Consider the following 17573-nt stretch of genomic DNA (forward strand, 5'->3'; position numbering starts at 1 on the left):
AAATGTTTTACTTGTTCCACAGGTTCTCCATTCACAACACAGTTGACATTTTCAATGATGCTACCTATTTTCATTGTCTTTGTCTTTTTATTCCTGACCTTCATACCATATATATTACAACAGCTATTCAATTTAGTCAGAGAATCTTGCAGACTTGTCGCAGATTTATTTAGAAGTATAACATCATCCGCATAAAGCAAAGAGCTGACATTAACATCTCCAATTTTGATATCAGGTTTAATACCACATTCCTTCATAATGTGATCCATATAGATAATGAATAACAGAGGGGATAATGTACATCCTTGTCTCACACCATATTTAACATTAAACCACCTTCCTCTTCAATTCTAACTGCCGACTTACAACTCAAATAAAGACTAAGTATTGCTTGATATGATGCCCCATTGACACCATATAACTGCAGCGTATTGAATAGATTCTCTCTTGGCACCTTGTCATATGCCTTTTCCAAATCGACAAAACTTAAATACAGATCTTTGTTATATTCCCATGCTTTCTCGACTATTTGTCGTAAAGTGAAGATCTGATCCTGACAGCCTCTATTTGGCCTGAATCCAGCTTGTTCTTCACCAAGCTTTTCTTCCACAATTCTTCTCAACCGTTTCTCAAGTATACTTGCATATATCTTGCCAGGAACACTCAGTAGGGAAATACCTCTGTAATTCTCACATTCAGTTTTATTTCCCTTTTTATATATATTGGTACTATGAGAGGGGTGCTTAAGGGTCAAAGCTGTATAACTGAGAGGAGACCTCCACATCGCCTTTAAAGGAATGCGGAGAACCGACCAGGGCTTCTGACCTAATGTCCAATCCTCACCTTCTATTGGTGCACCCTGTTGGGTATCTACTTTGATACTGAACGAACGAGGATGGGCTGGCAATTTGGGATTTAGCCGACCAAATTGTATTCTTATTGGTTAAACCCAAATAAAAAATGATGGTACAACATGACAAAATTTCATGCCGGCTGGGGCATCGCCGGGTTAAACAAGGCCCCCGTTGTTTTCGCCAGGAAACCAGGGCAAACAGCGAAAAGTCAGCTACTGGAACAAATCTGAAAACAAACCTCAACTCAAAATCACCAGAGTTAAAGATCGGTACTATCATCATAAGAAGCCTGAATGGCAAAGAAATGGAGCTAGCTGAGGAATTAGATAAGTACCAGATCGACATAATAGGGGTGACTGAAACAAAAAAGACCAAAACTGGTGAGATCTTTCTGAGCAATACATACAAAATGTTATATTCAGGCAATCACAATCAAGGAAAAGAAGGAGTAGCCATAGTATTCAACACAAAATACGAGGCTAATCTTCTTGAATGGCAGTCAGTCTCAAGTAGAGTAATGTGGGCAAATATGAGAATGGGGAACTGGACAATGAGACTTATTTGTGCCTATGGTCCCACAGAAGGTTCTACTAAGGTAGAAGTGGAGGAATTTTTTGAGGCTTTAGAAAAAGCAACTGACACAATGAAAAAGGAAAAGTTGGTCCTTGTTGGGGATCTAAATAGCAGAGTATGAAATGATAATCAGACATACAAAAATATTTTGGGAAAATTTGGAGAAAAGAGCAAAGCTAATAATAATGGCAAATATCTGTTGGATTTCTGCTCAGGACATGGACTGGTTATTACTAACACCATGTTCCAACATAAAAATGTGCACAAATTCACATGGAGAGAAGAGGCTAGGAATAAGAAAAGTCTCATTGATTATGTTATTGTTGATAGTGATGTTTTTTCCCTGGTGCAGGACGCCAGAGTGTACAGAGGATTTGAAATTGGAAGTGATCACTATTTAGTCTTGAGCAGGATAAAATTGAATTTCATATTGAAAAGAATAACCTGAAAGAAAGTTTTAAAGCGAATAAAAGTTGAGCAGCTCTCAGATGTGAACTGTAGACTAAAATACACAAAGATTGAAGAAAAAATGAAAGTGTTTGAGAACAGGAATCAAACCTTCGAGATTCAGTGGCAAACTCTGAAGAAAACATTGATTGATTCTGCCAGAGAGGCATGTGGTGAGGTTGTCTGCAAGGGTAAAAAAATCAGAACTCCCTGGTGTACACAGGAAGTTAAAGAGGCAGTGAAGGAAAAGAAGAAAGCATATCAAAAGTTCCTGTCAAATAAGTCAGCTCGTGCTCTTAGAGAATATAGAGACAAATGCAAGAATGCTAAACACTGTGTAAAACTAGCTAAACAAAAGTCATGGGAGGACTTTGGCAAGAATATAGAAAATAAATATCAAGAAGGTGGCAAAATATTCTGGAGGTTGTTGAAGAAGCTTAGGAATGGAGGAAAGGGTGCTGTAAAAGGAGTTAGAGATGATAAGGGTGACATGAAAACTGGAGAAAAAGATATCCTTGAAGTATGGAGTAATTACTTTGAAAAACTGCTAAATGAAACAAGCAGTGATGACAGCACAGTGGTAAAAAACACTGACTAGGCATGCAGGCAGGAATACATATCCATACTTGAAGTAGAAAAAGCCATCAAAGGCTTGAAATGTGGAAAGACAGCAGGAGTAGATGATATTCGACCAGAAATGCTGAAGTATGGTGGTATAAGAGTCTTATAGTGGCTGCACTGCATAGTTCAGAAAGCCTGGACAGAGGGACGAATTCCCGATGATTGGAGTAGAGCTCTCATAGTACCCATATATAAAAAGGGAAATAAAACTGAATGTGAGAATTACAGAGGTATTTCCCTACTGAGTGTTCCTAGCAAAATCTATGCAAGTATACTTGAGAAACGGTTGAGAAGAATTGTGGAAGAAAAGTTTGATGAAGAACAAGCTGGATGCAGGCCAAATAGAGGCTGTCAGGATTAGATCTTCACTTTACGACAAATAGTTGAGAAAGCATGGGAATATAACAAAGATCTGTATTTAAGTTTTGTCGATTTGGAAAAGGCATATAAGGTGAAAAGAGAGAAGCTATTCAGTATGCTGCAGTTATTGGTGTCAATGGGGCATTATATCAAGCAATACTTTTTTGAGTTGTAAGTCAGCAGTTAGAATTGAAGGAAGTACAGGAAGATGGTTTAATGTTAATTCTGGTGTGAGACAAGGAAGTATATTATCCCCTCTGTTATTCATTATCTATATGGATCACATTATGAAGGAAATTGGTATTAAACATGATATCAAAATTGGAGATGTTAATGTCAGCTCTTTGCTTTATGCGGATGATGTTATACTTCTAAATAAATCTGCTACAAGTCTGCAAGAATCTCTGACTAAATTGAATAGCTGGTGTAATAGATATGGTATGAAGGTCAGCAATAAAAAGACAAAGACAATGAAAATAGGCAGAATTATTGAAAATGTGTACTGTGTTGTGAATGGAGAATCTGTGGAACAAGTAAAACATTTCAGCTACTTAGGCATGATTTTTAGTGAAGATGGTAAATGAAATATGGAAATTGACAACAGAATGAACAAAGCTGGTATGGTAGGAAGTCAATTGAATAAATTCATATGGAATAAGAGAGAAATTAGTCGGAACACTAAATTAGCTGTATACAAGACAGTGTTCAAACCAGTTTTGACTTATGGATCTGAGAGCTAGGTCAGAAGTAAAACACTTGACCAAAGACTGGAGACCGCAGATATGAGAGTCCTGAGAAAGATTATAGCTGTGAACAGATGGCATCAATGGCAATATCATATTAAAAATGAGGATATTAGGAAAGAACTTGACATTGTCTGCGTCCAGGAATGCGTTAGCAGAGCCATCTCAGGTGGTATGGTCACCTAAACAGAATGGGCGAGGAAAGATTAGCAAAACAAGTGCTTTCTGCCAGGTTGGCAGCAAAACGACCCAGAGGAAGACCAAGATATAGGTGGATTGATATGGTACAAAGTGCCTTAAACGATAGAAATAGAAGATCTGATAATGTTGGAGTCTTGACAAGTAACAGACTGATTTGGAGGAAAATTGTAGATAGGAAGTCGGTAATGATATAATTTTTTCATGTATTACTATCATATCCTGTACACCCCTTGTGGGTACATGGCAGGAATTTGATGATGATGATATCATTTATGTAATTTTATTATCATTTTCTTTAATATAATTGCTCAGAATTGCACCTATTATCTTAAACTAGCTCTGCAAACGATAGCAGCATACAAAATGTCTTTACTATGTATTAAAAGTGCAGTGACGTTCAAAATACATGTGTATTCAATAACTGAAACACCTCACCTGAATTTGTTCAGATAAAAAATACATCATGCCTGGATGGATGTCTAAATGCGCAAAACTGAAAAAAAATAGTGAATGGTTAGAAGAATAAATATTCTTAAAGATTGTGTCCTTTCTCCCGAACTATTTTTAAATACAGTGTTTTATTCTCCCTAATAACTATTAATAGAATAGTTAATAGGAATATGTAAATAGTTAACTATAAGTATTAGTTGCAAATATCTGTTGTTCCTAAATATTCTTAAATATGGTGTCCTTTCTCCCTAACCACCCTATCTCAGTTTTGTAAAAATTAATATTCCATCCACAGAGTGTGTAGTATCTAAGAAAGAAAGAATATTTTTATACAGAATAAAAAATTTCAGAACGTTAAATATAATCAAAATAATACATAAAAGATTTCTTTTTTTTTCCATATATGGGAATCACACGAAATAGGATTTCAAATTTTCTTGCAGTGAATTTTCCTGCAATTAATTGTCACGTGACTAATTTTTCACGTGATAAATTTTCTCTCCAATGAATTGTCCAGACATGCGCACACAGTCACTTTTTGTGCCAAAGTCTGCTCTGGTGGAAGAATGGGATTTGCTATCCTAAAATCTTATAGACACCTTTATATTGTACATGATCCACTGCTGTCAGGTCTGGTTAGACATTAAAGTGGCTCATATGCCATACCCGTATTATGATTATTATTATATGACCTCTATGGAGCTAAAGGACTCATCGTGGGAGGTCTATACTCTCTTGCCCAAAGATCATTGAACTGTGCTTTGAACCATTCACTGTTTCTGTCCTCACCACACTCTCAGGCAAAGAACTTGCTTCTTCTTCTTCTCCTGCTCACAGTCTCCCTTATACAGCTTCCAAGGATGGGCTTTAGTTCTACCCTTGCCTCCATTTACTCTATGAAATATCTTCACCACATTAATCTGATAACAACCTCTCTCTAACTTATATGTCTCAATTATATCCCCTCTTCCTCTTTTATTCACAAGGCTTTGTAAGTTGCATTTCCTCAATCTCTCCACGTATCTAACATTCCATAGATCTGAAACTAACTTAGTAAATGTTCTCCAATACATTCTCATCCCCCCTTAAAATTGCATGACCCGATCTGCCACAGTAGTCCATATGTGGCCTGATCAAAGCCTTATACAGGGGAACTATAACCTCTTTGCCTCTGCATGTCAATGTCCTCCTCATTATCGTCATAATCCATTGGGATGTTCTTACAATTTTAGCAATGGAAAGTAGAATTATACAGGTGGAATGTAATCTTGTAGTCCTTCCCAACTTTGTATCATTGGCAAACAGCTGCAAATCTCCAGTTAAGCCAGTCTCAATGTTATTAATATATAAGTTAAGCAATAATGGTCTCAAAACAGATCCCTGTGGCACCCCACTAATGACCTTTCCTCTTTTCCTTGGGATACCACTCCTGCTGATACTTATCTGACAGTCAATCAGCTTTTCAACTTACTAGTCTGTAAATCTAATTCATTTGTTTTAGTTTAGGTACCAGCTTGTCATGTTCTGCGATCATATTTTTGAGCATATTGTGTAGACTTATGTAATGTTATAAAAGAAATCACAGGGAATAACACAAAAGCAATCATGAGAAACAAAAAAAAAGTCGCTAGAAATAGAACAAAGTCACCTAGAAACAGGACAAAAGAAATCATAAGAAATAAAAGAAATCACTGGAAACAGAAATAGAACAAAAGAAATAATACGACATTGGATGTCTAATCACACCAAAGTGCATCGCTTTACATTTATTAATGCTGAAATGACAGAAATTAAAGAAAATAGCAAGATATTGTATGTTGATGACAGAATAAAAAGATTTGGCAGACCCATACATTTGCATACACAATGACAACATGAAAGAGTAAAAATGGAAACAAAGGAAAGAATTAGAAGAGTATGAAGTTATAAAAATTAAAATATGGAATTAATGTTTACATTTCAAAACATTACATATGACATGTGACATAGTTATTTGCTGATGATGCAAAAATAGGTAGGGTAATCGAGAGTGTTGCTGATATGCAATACTTGCAGAATGATTTGATTGGCTGGAATTGTGGGCTGTCATTTCAATGTTAATAAATGTCAAGTCACGCACAAAAAATGTAAATACAACTTAGAGAATAATGGCAATGCTGAAACGAACCTTGACATATAAAGATAAGGAAGTCATTTTGTCTCTTTACAAGGTCCTGATAAGACCTCACTTGGACTAATGCACGCAGTTTGGTCTCCTGATTTCCATGGGGATTCTGATGCAGTGGAGAGAGAGAGTGCAAAGGAGAGTGTCAAAAATGATATCAGGATTGTGGAATACAGATATTACGAAGACATTCCCATCCTGCTGTATAAAAAAATGGCAGGTGCAGAATGGGAATGTTTATGTGTGCATGAAAGGTAGGCAGTGGGAGGTGCTGGGAGACATAAGTATCTCAATCTCAGGGGTGTGGGGGTGATTAGCAGCAGAAACAGTGCTTCAGAAATGGGTGAAATTCAGTTTATGGATACCAATAGTGTGTGGAAGGTTGGAGAGAATATTAAAGATGTACACATGAATTTAACGTTGGGCAGTGCAGCAGATAGAGACGGCTTGTCTGATGACCGTGATTATGTGTGAATGTAAATTGAAAGCAGAATGTGGAGAGAGAGAGAGAGAGAGAGAGAAAGAAATAGAATTGCTGAGAAAGGAGGTGGTAGGTGAAGTGAAGAGGGTAAATTAAGATATTAGGAGCATGCAGAAGTTGGCTAGTGCAAGAGGAATGAAAGTAGGTGTAAGAATGGCATCAAACAACAAGGGAGAGACTGAAAAAGAGGAAATTGCAGAAAGTCGAGAGAGGGTGGAAGCAAGGGATAGAGAGATGAGAGGGAGAGATTGGATGCTGTAAAAGTCACAGTGAGAGAAGGATGAATGAACTGTTTTGAGTGTCATGTGTGGAGATTTGATGATTTGAGGTGTGCAGAGTAGAGTTCCAATGGAGTGCTTGCTTGGTGAAATGATAGACAGTATGTGGCACTGGCAGTGAAGAGGGGAGTGAAAATGCAGAGGAAATGATAGTAATGATTGGGAGAATTGACTGGAGAGGTAGTGATGACTTGTGTAGTGCAAGATTTGAGGTTGATGTTAGAGATAGTGCAGCAGAAATGTGTCCCGAGAAAGATAGTAAGCGTGTTTCCCCAGTATGATAACGAGATGATAGCAAGAATGTGTAGGAAACGAGGTCTGGAATATGTAGATGCATGGAGTACATTTGAGGATAGAAGAGAGTTATATACAAGAGATGGATTACATTTGAATGCAGAAAGGTGCAGGCATTTGAAGAGACTGTTGTTTTCTAAGAAAGTGGGTGTATCAGAACACGGAAAGTAGAATTATACAGGTGGAATGTAGAAGGGATGACCTCATGTGGATAGTGGCTTGAAAAATGAGAGGGTTTATACTATATTACAGACAGGTGAGGTATAATGGGAATAATAATGGCTATAAGAATGATGGCACTGCACTGGTTTTTTTGTATACAAGTGCTTGGAGCATTACAAATAAAGGGAATGAGTTTGTGGCATTGATTGACTAGCTTTTCCAAAGGCTGTTGGCATCAGTGAAACTTGGTTAACTGAGGAGGATCTAACAGGTATAGAAATTGAAAGATATAGCATGTTTCAGCAGGATAGGGAGAGTAAACTGGTGGTCGAGTGTTAACCATTATAAGAGATGAATTGTGCCCCTCTCAAGGATGTTACTAAAAACCAAGGAATATAACTGGTGATAAGCAAAAAATGTTTAGGCAAATTAGTTTGGCAAGTGCAAAGTAAGTGATTATTATGCGAGAGTTCAACTATGGTGATAAACTTCACAGAGGAGAGAAAACATATAGCAATAAGGAAACTGAATTTTTCAATTTCTTGAGGGACAGCTGTCTTAGGCAGCAAGTTGTAGAGGGGGGGGTGGCATGAAGATCAAGAGTTTTGGATTTGGTCATAGCATCAGAAGATCTGATTGTGACTGAGATGACATACTTTTCCACATTGGTGAGAGCGACCATGTAGTCACTCAGACTTAGAGGATAAATATATAACACTAATGCACTTCCATTAGTGCATGGAAGATGCTTAAGAAAAAGTTGACAGCAATTTGGAGTCAAATGGATAATGAGAGAAATAAAAGGGAAATTGCAGAAGAAAAAGAGATTATGGAAGAAAGGTGGAAAACAGTTGCATGAACAATATAAGGCTTAGGAAATTGACGAGTATTGTAAGGAGAGAAAAGATTAAAATACGAGAGGAGACTAGCATTGCAATCCAAGGAGAATCCTAAGGAGTTTTTTCACTATGTGATGAGCAGCAGGAAAAATGATAGTGGACAGATTACCTTGCTGGATGGAGGTGAGAATCGGGTAACCAAAGCAGATGATATAGTTGAGCTATTTAATGATCAGCTTATTAGAGTGTTTGATCCTGGTACTGCAGACTTTAATGCTAGAAGGATAATGAGTGATGAAGTGTTAGAAGTGGGAGTATTCCGAATACTGAGTATGTTAAATGTTAATAAGGTGGGGGGACTAGATGGAATTTCACTAAATTTTACAGGAATGTGCTGTAATGACTGTGCCATTAACTTTGCTGTTTAATGAAAGCCTTGCAATGTGACAGATTCCTGAAGAGTGAAATCTGTCACATTGTCAAGGAGGGAAAGATAGTACCATGGAATAAGGGTGACTTCATATCAAACTATAGGCTTGTTTGTATTTCTTCTGTAATTCTTAAAATTTTGAAGAAGTTTGTAAGAACTCATATACAGAATTGGGCAGGGGATGATAATATTAATTATGCAGGATAGCATGGATTAAACAAGGGCCTCTTGTTTTACTAATCTGGTTACCTTTTATAATAGAATAACAAGAACAGTGGATGGTGGTAAGGCATACAGCATTAATTTTTTGGATTTTTCAAAGGCATTTGACAAGGTGCCACACAACAAATTGATTTTTAAGTTGCAATGTATGGGTTTGGATATTACGTTATTAGACTGGATTGATGATTGGCTCTCTGGTAGATATTAGAGAGTTGTATATGGTGGAGCAGTATCAAGAAGTGGGAAGGTTACAAGTGGAGTTCCACAGGGTTCAATACTGGACCCCATTGCTGTTCAATCTTTATGTAAATGATATTATCAGAAGACTACAGGGAGATGTTTAGTTGTTTGTAGATGATGGTAAGCTTGGGAGGGTTATTAGCAATAGTTCTCATATTTTGGCTTTTCAAGAGGATTTGAACAGGTTGGAAATGTGGACAAACTAATTGAGTTGTTAGTTTAATGCATCTAAATGTAAAATTTTAAAATTTGGGATCCACAGATCGAATACTTAATACTCACTTGGTGGGGTTATACTAGTAGTAGAGGAAGCATGGGTCTCAGAGTGATTGTGCATAGAGATTTGAAGTGCCAAAGGCATATTACAAAGGTTGTGAAGACATCTCAGAGAATTGCTGTAATGTTGAGGACATTATCTCCTGTGGTCAGAATGTGGTGGTCCCATTGTATAAAACTTAGAAGAAACTATCTGGATTTCGGTGCTCAGATCTGGTCACCAGGATTTGAAAGGGTTGAAGCAACCTTGGAAGAAGGTGCAGAGATAGATAACAAAAATGATATTAGGACTATACAATGTTGATTTTAAGGACAGACTGAAAGCATGCAGATTGCAGAGTTTGGTGGATAGAAGACAAATGGAGGGGGGGGGGATATGATTGAGACATTTAAGCTGTTGAAGGGTTAAGTTAAGACTAAGAAGATTTTTCATGTGGAAGAACAAGGGGCCATCCCCCAGAAGTTGCAAAAGGAAGTGGTGAGTACAAGGGTAAGAGGTAAGTTTTTTTTACACGAAGAGTGGTAGGTACGATGCATTGTCTGAGAGGGTGGTGAATGTGCAGACAGTGGATAAGTTTAAGGAGTGGTATGATAGACGTTGTACTGACCTCCCATGATCAGTCTTATGATTCCATGGAGGTCAGGAAAATAATAAGAAGAATAATAATAATAAAAGAAAAAAAAATTGTTATTTCTGAATTCCATAAACTATTTAAAATTTTAGAATACAATAAGTATCTTTTACAAAATTTTTGGGAACTATGCATGCTGAAAACAAATTGACTGGAAAACTTGCCACCATAAAATGCATTGCATTTTCTCTTCAAGTCATTATAGTTTTAAAATATGTTTTCAATTATATTAACAAAATTAACTATGGATATTTCAGATGAATAAATATATGATATCCTAGAACACAAAACAACCTTTTAACTTTTTTATATCTTTTGAACAATGAACAATAAAAAAAATGCATACTAAACACTTACTCTGTTTTGAATTTGGGATCTCTGACGTCGGACTGCTCCTTCAGACTCTATAATAAGAAAGACTCTGTTTTTAAAATTTAAAGAATTTTGTGGATTATATCTCTCACAGTGGTAGGAGCAATGCTCTAAAATCCATCCTTGTCTATTCACTGCAATTATGCTTTCCTGATCCACATCTAATATTACTTTCAGTGACCAACATTCTTTTAGAAAATCTGAAAAGGCTTTAACTACAAGATTATGTTCTTTGCAATCACGAGAATAAACTATAACAACTTCATCTATCTTATCTCCAATATAGGGAATTTCTTTCGAGTTTCTGCCTGAAAAAAAAGAAAAAAATTAACATTCTGTATATAGACAAAATATATCATAATACTATTATTATTAGGATTATTATTGCATCTCTCTAAAGGGTAATAATTTGTAACTGTTCACTTCTTTCTCTTTTTATGTATTTTCTCCCTGTATTCTTTTTTCTACTTATCCTTTTTTTTTTGTGTATTTTTCAGGATGTGATTACTGGGATCCTGGTAATCATGCACTACTTCAGTCTCTGCTCTGGCACAATGAGTGATCCTGGACAGGTATTGGCCAGGATCAAATTGCCAGTGGGCTTGCCTGCAAGGGTCAATAGTGTTGTAGTGTCTTCTTCCCCAGAGATCCTTACCACTTTTCAGATATGGAAAGTGGTAGGGATCTCTGGCAATAAACCATAAATCCCTTTGAGCATGAATTCTTTGTTCTCAAATTTTTTACTGCCCTCACAAGATCTATTGAAATATGGATACTATAGAAACAAAAAATGTCTGAGATGTATATAACAAATGGCCAATAGGAAAGGGTTTAGAAGGATTGACAGAAACTTCCAAAGCAGTTGGAAAAAGATGTTCAGGTGAAATTCTTGTCAAATATCATTTAAAAAAAATTTTTTTTTTTTTTTTTGCAAACTTGGAAAAGCTACTGCAAGTAGCATCCATAGGAAGGAATACTAATTAACAGTAACATCTCATAAAACACAACCATTCTAAAGGTGTGATATCAAAATGGGATTTCGTTACCTTTCCAGATGAGGAAATATTTTCAGAACTTGAAGATCAAGGAGTGACAAATATGAATTGAATTCCAATATGTATGTATGTATGGTGACCTGGTTCCAACAAGGAACATCATAATAATAAATCTTGCTCTGCAAGGAAACCTAAATGCATCAACTGTGAGGAAGACCATTCACAGCCTACTCCCAAGCATGCCAAAGTCAGAAGGATGAAAAAGACCAACATTGAACAGATCATTATATATCAGGATGTAAAGAGGAAGTTTGCCACCACAGTATCTTCCCTGAAGTTCTCTCATTCTAAGAATGTGGCAGTTAAGAAAATATCAAAAAGGATACATCCATATGTATTAAATTTAGTTTATGCATTAAAATTAAATTTAATAAATTTAAATTTATTAAAAATATTAAATACAGTATAACTGATGAAGTATTAAATATTTTTCCAGAGAAAGCAATTAAAACTGGCCATTCATACTTCCTGAAATCAAATGACAAACACAACTCAAAAAAAAAAAAAAAAAGTGTCCTCAGTCTTTCAAAAATTGGATAGATCTACCAAAAGAATAAGAAAATTCTTACAGTGGAATTGTGGATTCTGCTCAAATATTGATGGGATCAAGATTGTGCAGAAAAACAAACTTTTTTTTTATTTTTTATTATTATTAATTTTTTTTTTTTACAGGAGATATTTAAAATCCAGTAAGACTTGAAAGCATTTCAGTGTTATTTGCAAGAAGAGAACTGGAGGCTGCTCACAGAAGAGTCACTATCTTTGTGGGCAGCCATATTTCTTTTCAGCACATCCAGTGTAATACAGCTTTTGAAACTGTAGGGATCTTCGACTCAGTGGAATTTCTGATTACAATATATTCATTTATTTACCACCAGATTCTGAATTAACTCAGACCGACTTTGATAATCTTATATTGCAACTCCCTCTGCCCACACTTCAACACATAAAAGAAAACCACTGCCTAAAATGTATGATTTATACAGAATTCCAACTGAATTCTTTACAGGCCATCTATTCTCTTATGTACAATCCACATTTTCAGTACTCTAGAATGTTCTACAATTAGTATATCAAATGAAGGCCCTCAACTTTAATATTTGCTTGTGATGGATTCTAAGCCACAATGGCATCAATGGAAATGGATCATAGATGCAACTCCTAAGGTTATCTCAGATCTACATACTATTTGTCATTCACCAGCCAATCAGCCAGCCTGGTTGGCTGAGTGGTTGGTGTATCTGCTCTCCAGCCAATAGGCTTCTGGTTCAAATCCTGCCAAGGGCATGGATGTTTGCAATTGTCCTACTAACCATTTACCATATGTACCTGTAGCCTGTGTCCTGATGAAGTATGACCTTTGATGTCATTGCACCATATAAATCAAATCAAAATCAAAAATTAAACCCCCCCCCATATAAACCACAGGCAGTTAATAAAAGCAAAGTTAATTGATCAGTTGTAGTCATCCTAGCAGAAAGCATTATGAAATAGGCTCTGCATAAGATTAAGTTTGATAAATCATTGGCATTTCAGTATATAGAAACAGAAGAGAGGAAGTTTTCTTGCCAGGCTCTACACAGGTGTTGTGTCCTGAATAAGCTATGAAATGTTTATTATAAAATATTTAGGTCACAACCTTAAATACAACTAAGGCAGAGAATATGGAACATTGGCAATAGGATAAGTGTAAGCTGTTTACAAGTACAAAACACTTAAAATTTAGGAATTTCATGAATTTGTATAATAAGCTTTCATATTTTATATATAATCTGTATTAAGTATGAACCAGATATAGAGATCCATGTAAGCTGGCAAATCCATTTGAAAAAGCCAGTCTCTAATACTAAATTAGTAAGGCCCATGAGTCAGGGTTCAAGGGTCACTTTTGCCATCCTGCATTATGAAAGAGAGGGGAGGGAGAGAAGTATTGGAAAAGGAAACCTAAGCGTCTTCCAAGAAAGGAAGGCAGACATACGTGCAAAAAAAAATAGAGGGAGCTAAGGTGATCAACGTTAGCACACGTGACCGCGTTGGCGCGAATCGTGAAGATTGAGATTTGCCGAGAGGAAAGAGTTAAACAAAAAGGCCTTGCAAGCACGATTCCAGATCTTTATTCCTGGTTCCTGATCTCTCGGACAGTGGTTGAGCTCGTCATCGGGGAAGATTCCTGGCCAGTCGCGGAAGGCAATTTAGTTCGTCTGTCGTGGCGTTCGTATTGGGCCAAGCTATGTCCGTGCTCTAGGATAGCTGTGCATTGTTGTGCGACGGAGGAACTAAATTGATGCCGTCCATTCAAGGCGACATTAGTGCCACCTCCCAGTTTTCCCGCGGAGATTCTACTCGCACAGATCTACGGAAGATGTCCTCTAAAGCGACTATATTGAAGGCCTTGATGACCAGACAAGGCAGGAACAAGTCTTAAGAATTCAAGGACAGAGATGGTAATGTAGACTTTTGAAATACTAATTCCAGTTATAGAAGAGAGTCAATTCCCTGTGAGGACATTTATATTTGGACTGAACTTAAGGGACTGTAAGAGTAGCCTACAACTAGGCATAGGTCCGAAACAGTGTTAAGATTTGTTTGCCCACAAGGCCGAGTAGATATCTGATTATGTTAAACTTAATGTGTAAATTGTGCTATTGTGTTAACTGATGGCAACGTGTATCAGAATGGCATGATGATGACCCATGAATTTTATACTTTATGATTGTATTAGTGTTATTTGCAATTTAGTATGTGTGATTAGTACAAATTAATTAGAGCCTTTGAACTAAATTGAGTGCTACCATATTAACCTGCTTGAATTGTATTATTGTGTATCACCTTTAAGCTCATTAAATTGTTTCATTCATGTACTTGCCTGATCTGCTTATGTTATATGAATTCAAAACTACCGCTCATAAATTCATCAACGAACTAAGCGGGATAAACCCATGAGTATAAATATATTAAGCGAGCCACAACTGTGAGAAAGAAATAAGCAAGCGGAGGAATAAGATTAATCTTGATCAAATTATCATTGTCTCTCTCTCTGAAGGGGTTGCCCTGAGCAAGAATCCTTTCTATCCTAGGTATTAGCTGGCGCAGCAAAAAAAAAATAAATGTGTTAATACTTATAGGGTGAACTCCAGCAGATTGTTGTGTGATAAATTGACGTTTAGAGCATAGAGAGGCCAATAAGACTGCAGAGATCCTAAGAAATATATTAATTTGATAAGAGACAAAAGAGTTACGTACATGTGTGAGAGAGAAGGGAAAATTAAGTAAAGATTAGTGGTGAGCTTGCTATAAGAACTAGAATGAGGATAGGAAAAACATATAACACAGGTCACAGTCATTTAGTCACTTTGGTAGATTGGTAGATACATTCTTATCTAACAAAGGCAGACCCTATAGGATTAAGAACATCATATTAAAAAATTATAATTTATTAGTTAGTTTGACATACCTGCCATTTTCAGCTATTTCAAGTGTCCTAAAAAGTATAATAGACTATATAATAGCTAATAGGAAAACAGCTAATGTGATACTAGATACCAGATATTTAGAAGTGCAGAAATAGAATCTGATCATTATTATAAGGAAAATTAAGAATATCCCCAAGATGGTATAAAATTAACCAAATCAGTGCCAAGATAAATCTCCAGGAATCTTTTAGAGTTCAGTTCTTGGATAATAAAAGTATTAACTACCTTTATTTGAAAGAATAAATGGAAAAGCTAGAGCAAATAAAAGAAAATCATGATATAGAGATAAAATGGAATAATTTAAAAAAATATTAATAAATGAAGCAACAGAATACCTTGAAATGGAAGAGGAGAAAGAGAATAAGAAATCGGGATGAAAACATTGAAGCAATAATCGAAGACAAGAAAGAAGCATATAAACAATGGATAAACATAAAATAAATGGAAGCAGAAATTAATTATAAATAGAAAAGAGAAATAGCAAAACAAGTATGCTGGAAAAAGAATAAAAAAACCTAGGATAACATCATAGCAAAACTGGAAAGAGATCATACAGTGTAGAGGCCAAATACATACAAAATTCTAAGAAATGTGAAACTTGAAATAGTCAAAGAGAAAACCTGGCTGGACCTTTTCCAAAACTTATGTCAAGATAGTAATGAATCTAAAACTGTTATAATGCTAACTACTAATTATACAGTGGAAGAAATAACATTACAAGAAATCCAACAAGCAATACAGCAAAGCAAAGCAAGAAAATCCCCTGGAGAAGACGGAATTAATATAGAACTTATTAACCATGCAGGTTCATCAAATGACTTTTAAAATTATTTAACAATATCTGGCAGCAAGGAAAAATCACAGAAAGTTAGAATAAGGCAATTATCATTCCAATTTATAAAAACAGATAATACTGTGAAACTACAGAAGAATAAATCAGCAAGGAAAAATCCCAGAAAGTTGGAATAAGGCAATTATCATTCCAATTTATGTTATATGCATGAATATTAATTTCAAAACTTAATCATATATAGAAGATAAACTTTGAGGAAAATAAAGTGGCTTCTGAAAAAGGATAATTGTGCATTGACTCAGTTTTACACTAAAAATCTTAATGGAAAAACATTGTTAATTCAACATAGAAACACACATCGCATTTGTAGATTACCAGAAAGCCTTTGACATCTTAAGGAAAAAAACTGTGGACTGTTGTCAAGAATCTAAACATTCCAAATCAGCTGCTTGCTGCACTAACATATATCATCACTAAAAAACACATGTACTAACCTACTAACCACAGTAATGACTATTTAGTTCGTAAATATTTCATCCCAAGTATCTTGGGACATCATCAGTACAGTAGTTCAAACAATACTAGGAATAACATACAGTTAGGGCGCATGATTACAATGGAATCTCAATATGCATGCAGTAAAGTGTTATAAAAGTAAATTAAATATAACTGAAAAAAAAAAAATATATATATATATATAAAGATTATTTTACACAATTTTGTATGACAATTTTTGTATGAACATCATTGCAGTTTAAATTTGGTCTGTGTAGTAGGACTTCAGCACTTTCTTTATATAAACGTTCATATTTATATAAAGATCTGTGTAAAAGTTTTGACTTCTCCCAATAGACCGCATTTTCAACTCCATGTTGGGAGAGACCAGATTTCTACAGTTTGAAAAGACGAATGTGGTCTTGAATGTTCCGAGATGCGTTTCTGAACAGACCTATCTGTCTGACCAAAGTAAGACAATTTGCAGGAGCATGGGATCTCATAAATGCCAAGTAACATCAGAGGTGAGAGTTTGTCCTTAGAAGAAGGTAACAAATTATAGATTTGGTTGATAGGTTTGTAAGTGGTGGCAAAATTGTATTTCTTCATAATTTTTGAAAGACGTTTGGAGATGCCTTTAATATAAGATATGGGAATTCTATGGACTTCTTCTTGTCTGGGTTGATGTGTGGGAAGGTGACTGATGATTTTTTTGAGTTGTTTTAAGATTATATCCATTTAGTATAGCTGTATTTTTGATTATTTCTAGTTCTTGGTTTAGAGAATCTTCAGAGGAGCAGAATTTGTGTGCTCTGGAAACTAGTGATTTAACGATGCCAAATTTCTGAGATGGATGATGAGCAGAAGAATTGTGAATGTAGCGACCTGAAAATGTAGGCTTGCGATAGACAGATGTGGCAATGGAACTGTCTTCTTTTCTTTGAATGTGTAAATCCAGAAAGGCGATGCCCTGTGGAGATTCTTTTTCTAGTATAAAGTTGATGCGAGGGTGAAGGTTTATTTTATCTAGAAACAGTTGTAATTTCTTTTCAGGATGATCCCAGACAGTAAATACGTTGTTGACATATCGTAACCAAATTTTTGGTTTGGGTTCAAAA

General features: G+C 35.7%; 1 protein-coding gene across 3 annotated transcripts in view; it reads right to left on the reverse strand.

The window, feature by feature from the left end:
• LOC150108435 (uncharacterized) overlaps positions 1-17573 on the reverse strand; it is a 292118-nt gene that overhangs the window by 14216 nt on the left and 260329 nt on the right. For 2 of the 3 annotated variants that reach the window (XM_090390777.1, XM_090390776.1), the window contains one exon: positions 10625-10947. In XM_090390777.1, the coding sequence (XP_090246903.1) occupies positions 10625-10947 (323 nt within the window). Of the gene's footprint in view, positions 1-10624; positions 10948-17573 lie in introns of those variants that run through there. The other variant, XM_090390778.1, reaches the window with a different exon arrangement.

The sequence above is a fragment of the Typopeltis vanoorti genome, chromosome 3 (assembly GCF_054136105.1).
Source record: "Typopeltis vanoorti isolate ZY-2024b chromosome 3, IOZ_Tvanoo_1.0, whole genome shotgun sequence".
NCBI classification, from domain to species: Eukaryota; Metazoa; Arthropoda; class Arachnida; order Uropygi; family Thelyphonidae; genus Typopeltis; species Typopeltis vanoorti.